The sequence below is a fragment of the Caloenas nicobarica genome, chromosome 5, assembly GCF_036013445.1.
Source record: "Caloenas nicobarica isolate bCalNic1 chromosome 5, bCalNic1.hap1, whole genome shotgun sequence".
NCBI lineage: Eukaryota > Metazoa > Chordata > Aves > Columbiformes > Columbidae > Caloenas > Caloenas nicobarica.
The window spans coordinates 31,390,489-31,408,345 of NC_088249.1; the positions used below are offsets into that span (position 1 = coordinate 31,390,489).

The following is a 17,857-nucleotide window of genomic DNA, read 5'->3' on the forward strand; positions in this document are numbered from 1 at the left end:
GTTTTTGCATCCAAAAATATGCAAAGGAAAAATAATCCCAGGGTGGTCTTGAGATATATGACCTTTCTGCTTTTTTCAACATAATACCTTTTAAAAATAATAGCTCTATATCTTTCTCGAAATCATTTGTAAAACTGGAATAATAGTAGTGTGGTTTTTTTTTCTTCTAGGATTCCCCAGAATTTGATTTACTATTTGAAAATGCTTTTGACCAATGGGTAGCAAGCACAGCTTCAGAAAAATGCACATTCTTTCAGGTTCTACATCACACTTGTCAGCGATACCTCACAGACAAGAAGCCAGAATTTATCAACTGCCAATCTAAAATTATGGGAGGTAAGTCAATTGAAGCAGAGTACTTTGTGCAGATTTACATGTGAGCTGTTCTGTGTTCAAATGAGCTTGCAGCCTAATTATATCTTGAAATCATGGATCTGAGTATGCTCACTTCACAGTAGTAAACTTCTAGGCTTCAGCATTTCTCAGTCAAGCACCACTTCACACTCTTCAGCTACCTTTGCTCCCCTGGTCTTCAGTTCCAGAGGTAACATCCCCTACCCACCTGGTGAGAAGTTATTCTCCTCCCTCTTTTTAGCAGCCACGATTGCTGTGTGTCTCTCTACTTTTGTTCATCCAGAAACATTTCTGGATGGTCTGAAAATTTTCCTAGTAAAAGCCTGTTCTGCATTGTTATTTCCTCACAAGTCTATGAAGAAGTGGTTATTACTAAACGTCCCTTTTTTTTTTTTTTTAATTTACTTTGATCTTGACAGAAATCTGTTAGTTTAGAGTTTTGTTATGTTTCATAAGTCATAGATGTTAAGGTGAATTTCCAGGGTTAGACTGAAAAAAATTCTGGTTAGGTTAAAAAAAAAAAATCTGTCAATAGGTAAAATTGGTATTTACCATCTATTACCAAAGCAACAAAAACTATTTTTAGGGGAGGATTTTCACATATTTCACAAAGCATTCTTTAGGAAAATAAACTGTTTTAGTTGTTCCCTTAGACTGAAATTTCTGAAAATAGTTGTCTTTTTGTCTGCTCTAAAACAGAACAGTTTTTAAAACTGTTACACCTCCTGTTCATCACAGCTGGAATAAAAATTTGTTTTTCTCAGTGAGTCTCCAAACTGTAGAAGTGCAAGTTTTGTGTAGTTGTTGTTCCTTCCCCCTAGTAGACTTCAATCATAAATATGGAGAGCCTTACTCAGTTCTTTCTGATAATTCTTTTCTTTCATAAATCTAGCATATGCTCCTGTACACTATGATCAGAACTATATTTTATGCAGCCACCTTAATATGTTCTTTTTTCTGGCTGTTATTTTGTCTTACATACCTTTCCTCTAAAACACCAAAGGTAAACTTGATGAAGGGGGAAATAATCTCCAGTTTGGTCCTTATATTTTAGCTACTGATGCTCAGGTTACCACTAACTTTGTGTTCATAAGTCAAAACTGTTCTGTCAATCATCCTTTTAGTGTCTTCTCAAACTGAGAAAAAAGGAAGAAAATTTATTGCAAACTTCCTCTCTCATTTCTTCCCTTTCCACATGAATAGGATTTCCTTTGTTTTCTTTTTGGTGTGGTGGGCAGGAGGGAGGAGCAGTTTCTGCACTGATGGGAGAAGAGATCCTCTACAATTTTTCTATTTCATATGGAGGAAATCTCATATCAAGCTTTTGTTTGGCATCTGTTTGCTGATGATGCTCACTTACATCCTTCCTGCTAGTAAGTCAGTATTAATAAACCACCACACACTTCAGCCTTTGAATTTTTTTATTCTGATAAGCTTGACCTGTCCAAAATTTAGTTCCTGATTCAACTGACCCAAATACGAATCTTTATCCTAAACAAGCGGCAGCACAGTGAAAAAAGAAAAGTAAAAATGCCACTGAGGTTCGTAAACTTCTTGAATTCTGCTTTTTTAACACACACTAGGCCATACCATGTCCATGAGGCATACCCACATTCTCTCTATTACAACTTCGTAACTATTATAAAAGGGCTTATTCAGCCATCGTCCGATACCAGATGGTGACAATTTCCATATTCCTTGCCTGTCGTTCAGACTGTGCACAGATGCAGTCTGTCTGTACACGCACAGTACAGACTATGGACATGGTACAGGGCCAAGGACTAACAAATCTCCTCATTGATACAGTGCTTCTACTCTTCTTCACACTGTCAACTTTTTCCTCACACTGGGTTACAGACTTCCTGTAGATAAGTTTAAATTTGACAGGATCTGTAATAACTGTAAACTAAATGATAGTTGACCCTAAATTCCAGTGACTCTGTGTGTCAGCCTCACCGAGCAATGAGAAACCTACCAATTTTTTTTTAACGTCCTCATTACAAATAACTGATATCAATAATTACAAAAGGTAATGCAATCATATTATTGAAAATTGTCTTGTAATATGTAAGGTGCAATAGTCTGTTTAAACATCTGCTGTTCCTTTCAGTATTTAGATTGGTATTCTTAATGCAATGCTAAGTTTTCTACAGAAATACCACATCTATACTATAATTACGAGCTTTATGGGCGTGTTCATGCATACGGATAAATTCTTACTCAGTTCCAAAAACATTGTTCTAGCACCAATGCTAGCAATTCTTGAAAATACAGATTTTGAAAAAATAAATATTATTAAATATAATATGGAATATAATATGGAATATATAATATAATAACATATATAAAAAATAATATAGTTAAATAAATTAAATTAGCTTTTTCAAGTTATTTTTTGCAATGTTGTTTAGCATTTTTCCTAATGTTCTAGTATACAAGGGTCTGGAGCACAAGCCTTACAAGAAGTGGCTGGAGGAACAGCAGTTGTTTAGCCTGGAAAAAAGGAGACTGAGGGGAGACCTTATCCGCTTGCTACAACTACCCAAAAGGAGGCTGTAGCATAGAGGGTGTTGGTCTCTTCTCCCAAGTAGCAAGTGATATGATGAGAGGAACTGGCCTCAAATGGTGCCAGGGGAGGTTTAGATTGGATATTAGGAAAACATGCCTTCACAGAAAGGGTTGTTAGGCGTTGGAACAGGCTGCCCAGGGAAGTGGTGGAGTCACCATCCCTGGAGGTGTTTGAAACATGTGTAGATGAGGTTCTTAGGGACATGGGTTATAGGTGGACTTGGCAGTGATAGGTTAACAGCTGGATTTGCTCTTAAAGGTCTTTTCCAATCAAAATGATTCTATGATTCTATGATTCTATATTTCACTAATCTTTCCATCATCTTCAGAACATTTTGCATTACTTTGTATTTAGATGTATTTATCTAGAGGAGCCATGCCTCCTCCACTCATTAAAAATAAGTAAACAACTGTCATAGCAGCTTTGAAATATCACCCAGTTAAAGGCAAGTCTCCTTGGTAATATGTAATACTGTGAAGTTAGTCCAGTCACTGGGTTATGTTTTAGACTATTACTTTGAGGCTAATAGAGTAATTAAGTGACCATGAGCAGCAGTTCAGTGACTTTAGAAGCTATTCTGTGAGTTGGTAGTTGGCAGGCTCAGACACTGGGGAGACACCTGCAGTTCTGGTCCTCGTTTGAAGTCCAGGGGTGGGCCAACTGTGTATCAAAAACCATTTAGTCTGAAACCTGCAGTATCAGAGTGGTTTATGGAAAATACAGTTAAATGTGTTGTTGATCTCAAATTCATCCTGACTGGAAAAAGTAAGGTCCAACTATAGTTGAGCAAACCAAAAAAACATATACATGAGAATGTAGCTTGAAATTAATTAAATTCAGTTCAGAATTTGCAACTTGGCTTTTGTTGTTGTTGCTATTGTTTGTTAGGGTATTTTGCTAATTAGCCAAAGCAGTATATTCAAATCATTCTTAAACTTTAGTGTGGTCAGATTTTTGAATGAAGCATGTCCCTTCATCTCTTCTACCAAGGCAGCATTTATGTTTTGAGTTATATTCTTTTGAGTTTTCTAGGAGATGTGAAAAGCAGTATTCTTTTTGGATGGTTAGTCAGTTTAACTTCTAATACCTTACAAGTGTTTTAAAATAAGTTATCAGAATATATATATGCATATACTCACGTGCTTTACGTATGTAATGATATAGATGTGCACATCATATAGGTAATGTGTATCTTGCAGCTAATGCATATTTTCAAAAACAACAAAAAAACTTCCACTAAAGAACACTTTGTCTCAAATGGGCCCAAACATGAAAGAGCTTGAAGGGCTTGTTTACAAGTCTTATTGAGCCTTATTCCTTCCGAAAGAATAGGAGCAAAGAAAGTGAAATTCATGCTGCTCCTACACACACACACTCACTCACTCACTTCCCCCTGCGGGCCAGAGAACCGCTCGTGATTCTTCTTCTCCAGAACCATTTTTGCTGTATTTTCATTTGAGTATCATGTAAGGATATAGTCTGCAGAGTTAAATAGTCTAGACTGTTTTCTGTAACTTAATTAATGACAATAGTAAATCAAGCAATAATGAGATCTTATTAAAGGCGTGGGTGCTAATTCTGAGAACAAAGAACAAATTCAAATTTAGGAAGACTGTAACAAGATTCCTCCCACTAGTATCTTGTTCTAAATATTTCAAGTTTGCCTTTTGTTTAAAATTCAGAAGAGTCTTCTCTATGGCTTACATGCATTCTGGATGTTATTTTGGAGAGGAAAGGAAAGGCAGGCATTTGGGAGTAGAGGGTTTTTTCACTGATGTCGAAAATATCTTCCACTTCTGTATCTTTCTAACATACAGGTTCTGATACTGGAATATGCCTAATTTAGAGTATCTTTGTGTTATGTTAATTGTTATTCAGTGGCTAGGTTAATCAGATTATGTTACTTTTACATCAGTAATGTAAAAAATAAAGTTGGAGATGAATGGTGTGCAGAAATTTTATTGCCTACAGATTGTGTTCATTAGAACAACTTAATTCTTGACATAACATTAGGCTGACAGTGAGGATGAATTTGACTCTAATTTCTGGGTAGAACCTTGTGATACAGCATTTGAAGCTCTTCAGAGTTTAATTCTAGACTTATAAGAATAAACAGTTACTGCCACCTTTAGATACGTGTTAAAAATGCATAATCCTTGGAAAAGGGCAAGACCTGAGGTTGAAGAAAGATGGTAATCTTGTGAGTTGGGGTTTTTTTTTGTTTGAGTTTTGTCCTACCTATATAATTTGATTTTAACAGTCATTCTGCCGAATTAATTAAAATATTCTTAGAAGCCCAAAGTAGTGACATCTTTGCTTCTGTAACCTTTCCTCTAGAACAGCTGGCAGGAGTTATTAATGTATCATTCTTTTTTCTCCTCCAATAATATATTGCCAGTGTGAGAATAGTAATGAGTAATTCTTTTTTCGTATGCTATTGACTCGTGTTAGCTGAACGCATTTGAGACCTGGTCAGCATATAGTAGTGTTTACCATACTGTGCAAGAATAATGGCTGACTAAAGGAGATGAATGAAAACTTGTCATTAGGAATTAGAATGGGAAGAAAAATAATTGCTCCCCTCTATCCTGTCAGATATCTGGTAGTTGTTAGTTTCTGTTCTTATCTGGTAGCCACTGAACATTGAAAAAAAAGTGTGTAATTGAACATATTATTCTTACAGGCTTTCACTTGTAAATTAACTCTGATGCACATGAATTTGACCAAAAAAAAAAATATATATATATATATAAAAGAGGGACAAAGTATATTTTGGTGGTGTTTTGCCATTTTAAGATTACTGACCAGATGCATCTTAGCAATGTTTCCATAGAGAAACAATAAATTTTTTTGCATTCTATTAAGGTATTTCTTGTCCGTGTATAACAAATACGTAGTTGTTTGCTTTAGAGAAAATAAAGGCCACTCTCAGTCTAGAGACTGAACTATTAGAGAAATAAGTCTGCTGCCAAAGATCATTTCAGATACTCGCTTTTATGCCCTGCATATTTGTGTCAAAGTTAATTCTGCTTACCATTTTTTTAATTTAACTGGACGGATTTTATTTATCTTAAGAATAAAAGCCATGTGTTGAGATCAGAATGGATAAGAATAGTTGAGTGCTTGTTCCACAGAAATATTGTGTATAATTGGAGCTCTAAATTAACTTTCTAAAATCAGAATCTTGGGCAAAAAAGTGCATTATGTTCTTGTAAAATCTGTAGGGGTACATAAAATGAGAAGGGACTTTATCATTATAAAGATTGATTCCTTTTTGTTCTGTATAACTCTGAGACAACATAGTATAGAAAGCATTAAGCAATATATTTTCTTGCCTTTTCTAAAGAATGAAGGTATAAGTGAGATGTTATCTTCAGGATGCAGAGTATTACTGTTTGTCATAGAAATGAGGAATTTTTTTGTGTCAAATTACCAGATTTTGGTGTTTACAGAGCCAGAGTGGAGTTCTGTGCTTTTGTAGTAATTACTGATTGTCCAGGTTTCAGCTGGGATAGGGTTAATTTTCTTCCTAGTAATTGGTATAGTGCTGCGTTTTGATTTAGTATGAGAAGAATGTTGATCATACACCGATGTTTTTAACTGTTACCGAGCAGTCAAGGACTTTTCAGCTTCCTGTGCTCTGCCAGTGAGGTGCACAAGAAGCTGGAAGGGGACATAGCTGGGACAGCTGACCCAAACTGGCCAAAGGGATATTCCATATTGTATAACATCATGCTCAGTGCATAAACCGAGAGAGTTGGAGGGGGGAATTGCTGCTCCTGGACAGACTGGGCATCAGTCACAGGTGATGAGCAATTGCATTGTGCATCACTTCTTTGTTTAGCCTGGTAATAGTAGAAGTAGTAGTTTCACTTCCTTTACTGTCCTATTAAATTGTCTTTATTTCAATTCACGAGAGTGTTTGTTGGTTTTTTTTTTTCTGGTTCTCTCCCCCACCCCACTGGAGAGTTGGGGATAAATGATGGAGCAGCCGAATGGCACTTGGTTGCCAGCGGGGGTTAAACCACAACAATGATTCTGGAAGTTCCTGGTTGGTTGGACCTTCATTAAGTATAAATATTAGTATTGAAAATATTACTAACTTAGGTTAGTATTGATTTTTATAAATGTATTAGATTGGAGTTTAAAGTTTTCAAGTTTAAATAAATTTCTCAGTTTGGAAGAAGGTAAAGGTTGTAGTAATATGAAACTGCAAATTTGATATTTCCTTGTTTTATAGCCAATCTGCAATATACAGTAATGTGCTGTACCGGCATCAATGCCGGTATTTAAAAACATCAATAGGAGACGTACATTTGAAATATAGAAGATAAGTTTTGCTGAAAGGCATTTGTGACCTGTTGATTTGGCTCTTAATCTCTGTGGTATATATTCTCCAGACTTCAATTATTAATTTCTAATTTCTGTAATTTTGACTGAACTTTGAACAGTATTTTTTTATTTGAACTGTATTTTGGAGGCAGGAAGGTGAGGACATCAAAACTACATAATGATGTTGAACCCTAGAAGAAACCAAAGTCTGTGAATGTAATTGACTTGAAAAATTATAGATAATATCTTATCCTTTTTTTCAATGGAACATTTATTCACACTAAAACCAGATCAAGACAAAAAGATCAAAGGCAGAAAGAAAAATAAAACCATTTAGCCTATGAAAATCCTTGCTTTAATGTGCTGCCTATGTAAAAAACATTTAAAATATTATGAAGATATGAATCTAATCATAATTTTATTAATAAGCAAAGATTGGAAGTAATCTATTATTCTATTGTTCTTCTGATCATCAAGCAAACTAATAATAATTGAGGCTTGGGGATGACTTCTTTGTGTAGTTACTTCCGTTTGCTCATGGCAGTATTACATCCCATTGAGAAGGTGGTAATGTGTTCCGCTAGACAGACCACCAGTCTGATCCACTGTGGCAGTTCCATTTACTTCTCTCCTCTACAAATAAAACACAATTTGTTTATAATGCAGTTCTGATGAACTGCTGTGGTATCTGTAGTGCATTCCAGCAACTTTGAGCCATATGCTTGTGTGTATTTTGTTTCACTGTGTGTCTGTGCCTTGGTAAATATTTTCCTAGGAAATTGCATTTAAACTGAGTATATTGTTTATTGTGGCTTGCAAGTTACTGTACTGTCGGTTCTGGTGCATTTGCTGCATTTCTGCCTGGAAAAGTGCTTTTGTGGAACAAAGCGAACAGCCTGTAAAAATAAACTTGATAGAGAACCAAGTTTCTGCATGTCAGTCAGGCCATGAATCTGATTCCAGGAGAAAGCGCAGTGCCACGGTGCTACCTGCCACAAGAAAAAGCTTATGTTGGTCCCATGTTGCATTGCAACATGCGTATCCTCTAGCTATAAATAAAGTTACTGTATTCCAGATGAAATGCAACTGCCTGGACTCATAAACTAATTATGACATTGATAAGAGGTTTGCAACATCTTTGAAATGCTTGATGTGAGTAGTTGATATTTGCTATGCTTCCCTAAAGAAAATTCCTGGTAAGTAGGCTGAAGAAAAATTAATGTTTTTCTGCTTCACTGACTGATTAGTCTTAGCACACCTGAGTAGTTATATCCACAGTTTGTTAATCCTGTAAGCCCACCTCGAGGACTGTTTAAGGTGCTTCTTACCCCAGGGGTGGAATTTGTCTTGAATATAATTTATGGTAATAGTGGCAAAGCTATTCACTGCCAGTTTGACCCAGATTTGTTTTACTGAGGTATCTTTTACTGTTTTGCCTTGCACAGCTTTATTAGTTTAGTTTTTTTAGTAGATGTTTGAAAATACAAGTCTAATTTACACATAGTCAGTATATTTACCTGTATATAGATATATTTCTGTATAGATAAAACATGTGTTTGCTTTTCTATATGTATTTTGTAGCATTTTGGAATTCATCAGTATTTGCTTAAAATGAATTAGGTGCTTGTTCTGTTTTGACGCTTCTGTACATTAATTGAGCAGTGAAGGCTGTCTTCTGGTCACCTTTGTGTGTAACCTTGTGAGACCAGCCAGAGTTTTTTCATCCTTAATAAAAATTTTTTGGTGTAGCTGAGCTCTGACATGGAATGGTAATTGTCCATGTTCATAATGACCTCAGAACATTAGAACATATACCAAAAAAAAGCCTTGGATGATAGCCAAATGAAATCCTTAAAAAGGAAAACTGCACCACATGAATGCCCAGCTGTTTCAAAAACTAAAATCCTCCTTTTCTCTTCCTGCAACCCAGTATTTCTTATGTTTCTTCTTTAGGTCACTGTTACTTCATTTTGTGAAGCCATTTTTCCTCAGTCTGGAAGGTGATTGCAAGTGTTGCATCATGAGTAACAACTGCAAATAAACTGCTGAGAACACCTGTATGGGACACACCTTTGTGTGAATCCAAATCCATTTCTTAATATTTGTGAGCTTTTTAAATCCCTGAGAATGAATTCTGTGTAAATTCTTAGGTTGCTTGAGACATGAAAACTCAGATGAAGCATTAAATAAGTTTTTCTTAAAATGTCAGTGCTCCAGCCATTTGACCTCATGTTGTTTGAGAATCACGCAGCCACAAGCTCATTTGAAATGCACTGCTTGGAACCATCTGGTGCTTAGTGAATTGATTTTTTTTTTCTCCAGAGTATCTTTATTATCTTTTTGAATTTTGATTCTTTCCAGTTTCAGTCAGAAAGGACAGAACTTGATCTGTCTCAGAATCACTTCTTGATCTGCTAGGTAAAAATCCCATACGACATATTTTTCATGAACTGGACCTTTAAAAGTCCTGAGGCAGTGACATTACTGTACATCTGAATGAAGTAAATATGGAGTCTAAATTATCTTCTCCAGCATTGTTTCTATTCCAAAAATCATTCTAAATTTAATACAGCGTAGTCCTTCATAACTAGCAGGAATTCATTAGTGTTGACATTTTCAGTCTTCTGTACCTGTCCTGTTGACACAGGTGAGAACAGTTCAGTACACATATTCCCCCCCCATCTGGTTTCACAGCAGTGGCTCTCTTGCTGCTTTGGTAGCGTAGGTCGTTTCTCTTCTGAAGGATTTTAGCATCTCCTTCATTTTCCACAGTTCCCATATTGGCATAAGAATGCGCAGAAGACCTTATTTGAATAGTCTTGTTTACTAACATTTAGTTTTTCTGACATTTAGTTTTCCTTTCTGATTTTTCACATGCAATGTTCATTTGATAGAGCTGTTTTAGTTTGTAACATCTACAGTAAAGGGGCTGCGTATTTTTGTTGGGTTTCGTTTGTTTGTGTTTTGTGGGGGTTTTTTGTTTGTTTATGAAAGTCTGTGGCTTACATTTTGCCTTCTTGTAAACCTGGTATTTGAAAACACAGAACTCAGAATGTGCCACTACAGTGGGGAAAAAAAGAAAAATCAGGATTGTTTTCGCTCTGATTTATGTTCTTGCAGTTCAAACTACCTTTGAATATGGCCGACCTTCCCATTTTTAGAGGTTCCAAAAAATGAATTAGAGAACAATGTTTAAATACTGGAGAAGTCCATGCTAAATCTGTGTGTAGATGAGGCAAATGACACCAGTTAAACTACATATGCTATCTCTAGACTTTCTGGGAATTGAGAGGAAGGAGGATAAAAAACGTTATTCAGCAGCTGGGATGTTGGGAGGTGATCCCTTTGTTCCACATGGTAGGAAAACATAACCCTTTCCAGGTCACCTGGAGTAGGACTTCCAGATTCAGAAGCCTGGTTAGAATAAAGGAATAGAACAACTTAAATTGTTCCTTTATTTGTTAATACATAGTTAAATTTCTTCCCAGCAAAACTAAATTTACAATGCTATCTAAGTGTGTTATTGCTAAACAATGTTCATCTGTGTTTTCATCTCTCTCCTCCATTTCAGTTCTGTGTACCTAACTGTTTAAAAACAAAATCTGCTGGCAATGCCATTGGATAAAATAGCCCATTCTAATTCTGTCTAATTCTGTTTCCTGCTCACTAATTTTAACAGCCATTCCATCCTGTCTTAATTAGATATATCCAGTAACCACATTTGGATAGAATGTCAGTCCCTGTTCTTCTTCAGCTTAGAAGAAAAAGCTGGTCTCTGGATGTCTGGCATCTTTCATCTGGTTTCCAGGTGAACATCTATATGAAAACTTCCTCCTAGCCCAGGTTTCTAAACTGTTTAGATTTCTAACCTGGGAAAAGAGGTAAATTAAAATACAGAGTTGTAGACCATCAGTCTAGGTAGGAGATAAGAAAATGTCTTCCAGGCTACTCAAGCCATTTGAAAAATAACGCATAAAATTTAGTTGCAATGACTCGATATTTTTATGATTTTTTTCATGAATTAGCATTATTGTTTAATATAAAACTTCAAGAAATAGAACACTCTATGTAGTCTTGATGATATCTTAGACCAAAGTGTTGGGGGTTTTGTTGTTCATAATTCTCTTGCAAAAGGATTGTTTCAGAATGCCCACTGTGGCAATATAGTAATTTTCTAAGGATATAATTTATTTATTTTCTGCCTTTTTCTTCACAGTATTTAAACTCATAAAATGCAAACCAGATTGGATCTATATCACTTTCACTCACTATGGACTTTAATGCATTGCATTACAACTATGCAGCAGTAGAATATATTGAGAGAAGAGGCTTGGTATGGACACCACTGTTTTTATTCCCAGGAGTGGAATGAAATGTGAAATGGCAATCACTAAAGTTTCCCATTATTGAAGGTTGAAGCTGGTCCAAGCTACCAAATGACCAGTTATGCTGGCTAATTGTGATAGACCCTGTGCTGCTGTCAGGCTACAAACAAATTCTGTAATGACATTTTTCTCATCTCTGCATTCTGTTAGAAGCTTTTCTTTATTAAAGTAATACGTAACTGATGGATGTATGTAATATTTTCCATTGTCTCTCTGCTGCCAGACCGCTAACAAGATGTAATATCAGATGGTTTCTTTCCCTCTTTGCTTTTACTTACATTTGACGAAAATATAAAATGAGTACCTTGGCTGGTTGCTGTTTCTGCTTACTGTTACATACCTTCAGTTTGCACGACCTGTATAAAAAATATTCTTTCTTCTGTTTTCTCCTCTTCTACTTCCCCACTCTGAAGGACTAGTGGTGAAATGATGCTATAAAGCTGGTTATGGGGACAGGATAGTACAGAAGGTAAAGTTCTCTCAGGTGTTCACTTGCAGTTAGGAAAGTCATTGCTTTTCTGACTTGAACAGATTTTTAATAGCAAATCCTTCCACTCCTGCTGAATGGAGGTCAGTAGTATCTTTCAGACTTCCCTCACCTCCCTTCAGGAACCATAGCAGACTCCATTCACTCGGAACTTCAGCTCAAAGTTATTTAGCTATTGAGCACCTGGATATTGTGATTGGTCTACATGGTTCATTTTTTATAGTGGTGCAAAAGTGAAGAAACTTTTCTCCATCAGTGTCTAATACAGAAAGTTTACACAAAGCTGTGATGAAAAAGCTCATGCAGACAAGTTGAGCATAGCTCTACTAGTAAGTCGAGTACTATCAGTAGTCTAATGATATTAGTCTTAAAATCAGACCATTTACTCAGTTCCTCAGGTGGACCTTGCAGCATCTTCTGAGCTTCGTGCAGCTGTGATGACATTACTTGCAAGACCCTGGATAGCTAGCAGTCCAGATCCGGAATGGCTATGTAGGCTGTAGTCATTGCAGGAATCTGAAATACAAGCACATTCTTCTCTTTTTTAGCTTTCTTTCCAGTAAATACGTTAAACCCAGGGCTAAAACAAAAAGTGGGATGTTACCCCGTAGTCTAATTTTTGTGTTTGTTCATTTGGGGTTTTTTTGTGGAACTTAAAATGTACCTTGCAAATCTAAAGAGCTGACGTGAATAATGAGAGCAGAGGAAGAAACTGATCTCAGTTGTCAATGAAGTTTATCTAGTTTTATTGTTTGCTGATGAAGGTTTTGCAGCTGAACAGTTAAGATTATCATTTTACCTCCTACATTCTTTATAATCAGTAGGATATTTTAAAAGTATAATGTTATGATTCACAAGATATTTTTTGTTAGTGTTAGAAATAACTTGGAAGCATCTGTTTAACTCCCAGGATGGAGATATTACTTAACTGGTAACAGGAATAAAAATATGCTGTATTCTCATGTGAGAACTGATATATCAAACTTCATTTGGCCTTAAAAGTACGAGATTACAGATACATATAAAGAAATTGTATCCAAATGTAAGTAACAGATTGAAAAGCAATGAAGTGATAAACTAGGGTTATATTATAACATGTTGTTACAGTATAAAATATTCTGAATTACTAGGACTAATGTAGGCTTCATTTCAGATGTTGCAAATCAGGAAGACTAAAAAGAATGGGGTCATATTTTAAGAGGTTTATAGAGGTTTCAAAAGTCCTTATAACTGACTGTTTTCCCTTTTATTCCTTCTGTCTATGTGCTTTGGACAAAATACCAAATAAGATGGATTTTTAATCTAAAATGCTCTCTACTTCAAAATAATATGCAATATTTGCCTTTCTTTTTTTATTCACAGCTGTTCTTGGCCACTATTTGGATTAATAGGTATTAAAAGATTCATTTGTGTCAGAAGAAATTACCTACCCCACATCGAAACAGGGGAAAGTCGTAATCAGTCTTAATTTGAGATCACTTCTTAGTCTGAAACATGCATTACTTTCCTGAGCAGCGTCAGATTTTTAGAAAGATTAAACATTGATCCATGACTCGAGAGTACAGCGACTCTTAATGCTGCATGGTCAGTACAGGCTGAACTACGTGCAAAATATGTACCACTGGAAACAGTTACCAGACCTTGGTAAATAATGCTGCTTTTGAAGGTCATAAATTTTCCAGACTCAGGTGCTGTCAAGGTTTAAGGCAAGGTGACAATAAACCGTGGCAGACGCTCTTTGTTACTGGTCTTGTTTTTAACAAAAAACAAGGTCACCTGTTAACTGGTCTTGTTTTTAACAAAACCAGGACAGGTGCAAAGACTACAGAACTGTTTTGTTTCCTTTCAGAGAAGGTGGAAGTCTATGGAAATCATTCTGTTCAGGCTAAGCTAGGAGATGTCTAAATTTTAAGTAGGGAAGGACATTATCCTTGAAAGATAAATTGAGAAATTGATGTTCAGATTTAAATTTGCAGCTTTAAGTGCTTCAAAGTTATAATTAAATTAATAAATCTAGCAAAAATACTACTTTCTATGAATGTTCTGTCTTTTAGATCACTTAGTCGTCCTTTCTGGCTGATAATTAAAATATTGAAATTATCTAGAGAACATTCCATTCATGTGATACAGGAGTTCATTAAGTTGTGAGAGGAAATTATCTAATAGGATTATAATCACATAAATGCTATTTCTGTAATCTTCTACTTAATAACTCAAGCTGTTTAATAAGGCTTTCATGTGGCTATTTAAGAGGTAAAGTTATAGTGGAGAAATAGATTTGCCTTCATGTCTTCAGTGCTGTGTTGCAGTAATGAACAACTATCTCAACTTTCTCAACTTTTTTTTTTTTTTTTTTTTTTAAATGAGTCTTTCTCCTAACAAAATTTATCAGTTTGATTGCTGAGTCTGGGTAGTATGTGGGAGTGACCTGAGCCTTGTCAGCCTAGGGGAAACTTTCTGACTAGAGAAATTTGTAACTTCCTCTTTCCCCTTTTCATTGGAAAAAAAATCTGTTTCTAGGCAACTGAATTCCCATCTGAATTAATGCCAGGTAAAAAACCTGAGCTGCCTGTGGTCACTTTCTTCTTTTTGAAGCGGTGTTTTCAGTGCTTAAGTACAGTGTAGAGGGTGGAGGAGGAGGTGGCTTTTGCAAAGTGCTCTCTTTCAGAGTGGCTAATCAGATACAAGCTACATTCAAGTTGATTCTTATTATTGACAATAGCTGATCAAAACATAGGAGAAATGTGCACAATTAGCAGAGAAAACATTCAGACGTCGTAAACATAGCTATACCAGTCCTAGATGACTGGAATGTTGCTAAAAGATTTCCCTTAAATGTATAGGTCCTAGATTACCAGACCACGTTCTGCCTGAGGGCAGCTGCTCTTGCACAGGCAGTCAGTCTCAGGCCAGATGCTGCATTTGATGTTCTCAGACTCTTGACTGACTCCATCCTGACCTTGACCAGTTCTTATTCACTCTTCTTCATTCTTACGTGTGAGCTACAACTTTATTTCATGTGGTAACAGAAGTTGGTGATTTTGAATATACTACTTAAATAGTCTTTTTGTAAATATGCAGATGGAGTTTGTAGCAGACATGAACTTACTGTCACCTGTCTGATTTAGAAGTGTGAATCTGTTGACAAATACACTGTGTTTATGTGCCTCCATTGTAGCAGGTTAGTGTATTATGTTTCTTAATAGTAATTAACACTACTTAATCAGAAGCTCAATCAATAGGATTGACATAATGACTGTAAGCAGTCCATTTGTTTAGGAAAATCCTGTGTTTTATCTTCAGGACATGTTGCTACCTGATTCTCCCACCCACCTTAAAATAAATGTCAATACTTTGGTGGAGTGAATTTGAAACAAAACAACAACAACAAAATCGCATCTGGAGAGATGTAAACTAAAGATTGCCTTGAGAGAGAAAAGGTGAATAAGGCTTTGTATTGTTTTTGGCTGAGATGGAGCTCATTTTCTTCACAGAGCCAGTAAAGCGGTATATTTTAGATTTGTGACCAAAACTGTGTTGATAACACACAAGTGTTTTAGGTGAGCAGTGCTTACACTATGTCAAGGTTGTCTTGGTTTCTCATTCTGTCTGCCCCCAGCGAGCAGGCTGGGAGGGGGCACAACCAGGGAAGCTGACCCACAGTGATGAGGGAGATACCCCATGCCATGTAACAGCATGCTCAGCAATGAGAACTGAGGGTTGGGGTCACCTTTTCCCAAGGTAGCCATTGCTCAGTGACTGGCGAGTGATTTGTTTTGCATCATCTGGTTTTTGTTGGTTTTTTCTATTTTTTTCCCCTTCACTTATTAAACTGGTTTTATATCAACCCTTGAGTTTTCTTGCTTTTGCCCTTCTGATTCTCTTCCCCCAACCCACTGGTGGGAGTAAGCAAGCAGCTGGGTAGGAGGTTGCCTGCTAACCAGGGTCAACCTACCACAGGTTTTAATTCAAAATAGATTTTTTTTCTTATGAAATATAACTTTTTATAGTAGTCAGTGTCTTTTTATCCTATATGAAATGTTTCCTCTTTCTGAATATTCCTTACAGAAAAAATTCTGATTTTGAAAGAATTTGGTTGGATAATTCAGCTTGCGGTCATGAGGAAATATAGGAAATACAGGATTTTGCCTACTAGTAGAAATATCTGAAAGGTTTCAACCAAAAAACCCATACTTCTTTATGGGATGATATCAATGTTGTAAAACTCCACATGGAAGCTATCCCATTTCCAGTGATTTTACCAGTCAGCTGACTGGAAGCGGCAAAGCTCGCAAGCTTTTTCAGTATTCACATCTTTCACAGCTCTCTACTTGTGGCTCCAATAGAACTGCATTTAAGACAAATGTTTAAATTGGGCATCTCATGCTCTAACAGAAGCTTCCCATGGTGCAGCGTTGCTGTTTTTTGTTTTAATTGCACATTTGGCTCCTTGACAGGTCAACTGTAATAGTGGCATTGCTTGAGATCCTGTGGAATTCCAGAACTTTTCCAGATTGAGCCCCTCTAACTCATAGTTGTTGTAATGGTCAAATATCACTGCTCAGTAAGGTTTATAGACTTTATTTGGTTTATAATCCCCAAGAACATTACCTTTTTTAGACAACAAATTAGGCTTTCTTCCTGCAAGGTTTTCGACATTATTACATATAAAGTCTTTTCCAGCTTGAATCTACATATGAAGCTTTTTCCAAAGGTGCAAATTTCTGTGTGTTTGTCCTGTATGTCATATACTGGGTTAATAATCTTGACTATAATTATTTATCATTGATATGAGCACTAATATTAACTGTCACCATTAAATGTTATTTAATGTCAATTTTAGCATGTCAGGATTTATCTGTAAGAAGATATTTGATTAAAATATAGTAAAAGTAGTAGCATAATCGACACATTTTGAGCAAAGTAAAATAAGAGACAAATTCCTACAATAAATTGAGGCAAAGGTATGTTAAATTAATTTTTCTGATTTTAGTCTTTGAAATTTGAATCAGTAATTTGGTCAGATTAGTCTCTTCCTGCCTAGCACAGGCACTCTTAAGAAACACTTTTCCTGTGCAGGACTTTTCTTCTTTTTCTTGATCTTTGACAGATGGAGAAAATATTTTTTGTGGAGAAAATATTTTTTGATCCTGTTTCTCCACCTTTTAATCTGATCTTATTAGATGACCCAACAGAGTAATACTTGTAAAGCTTTAGATAACATTATTTCACGTATCGTCTATGCAACATAACTTTCCTTAAGTATCTGTAAGAGCATTCATCTTTTCAGTCAACACAAATAATCTGTGTGTATAAAAGCATTTATATTAGTTTAACTGTTCAAAAGTATGAATAATTTCCTCGGCATTACTATGGAGTACCAAATAAAGCATAAGAGAATCTGAGTAGATCTGGAGGCATTCTCATTATCAAGAGATCTCATAAATGAAAAAACTTTTTTTTTTTTACTTTTATGGCCCCTATGTTGTTTAATGTAACTATTTAAAATAAAAGGGCACTAGCATCAGAGATAATACTTCCATTTTCTTCCAATTGTGGTAAGAAAGCTTATCCTACTTAGCTGTCTGTAGAAGAGATTTCTATAGTCCCTTGTAGGACCATAAAAAGAGTTCTTTTTTTGTAATACAGCTCTTTCTAAATCTAACATTTTGCAAGCCACATTGAGAATTTGGGTACACCTTGCTTGTCAGCAATGAAAATATTGAACCG

The 17,857-nt window shown here is 35.9% G+C and overlaps 1 protein-coding gene across 1 annotated transcript in view; it reads left to right on the forward strand.

Moving 5' to 3' along the window:
• Positions 1–17,857, forward strand: part of STXBP6 (syntaxin binding protein 6) — a 208,256-nt gene that overhangs the window by 175,070 nt on the left and 15,329 nt on the right. Inside the window, exon 4 of the mRNA XM_065635099.1 lies at positions 171–336. Coding sequence (XP_065491171.1) covers positions 171–336 — 166 coding nt within the window. The remainder of the gene's footprint in view (positions 1–170; positions 337–17,857) is intronic.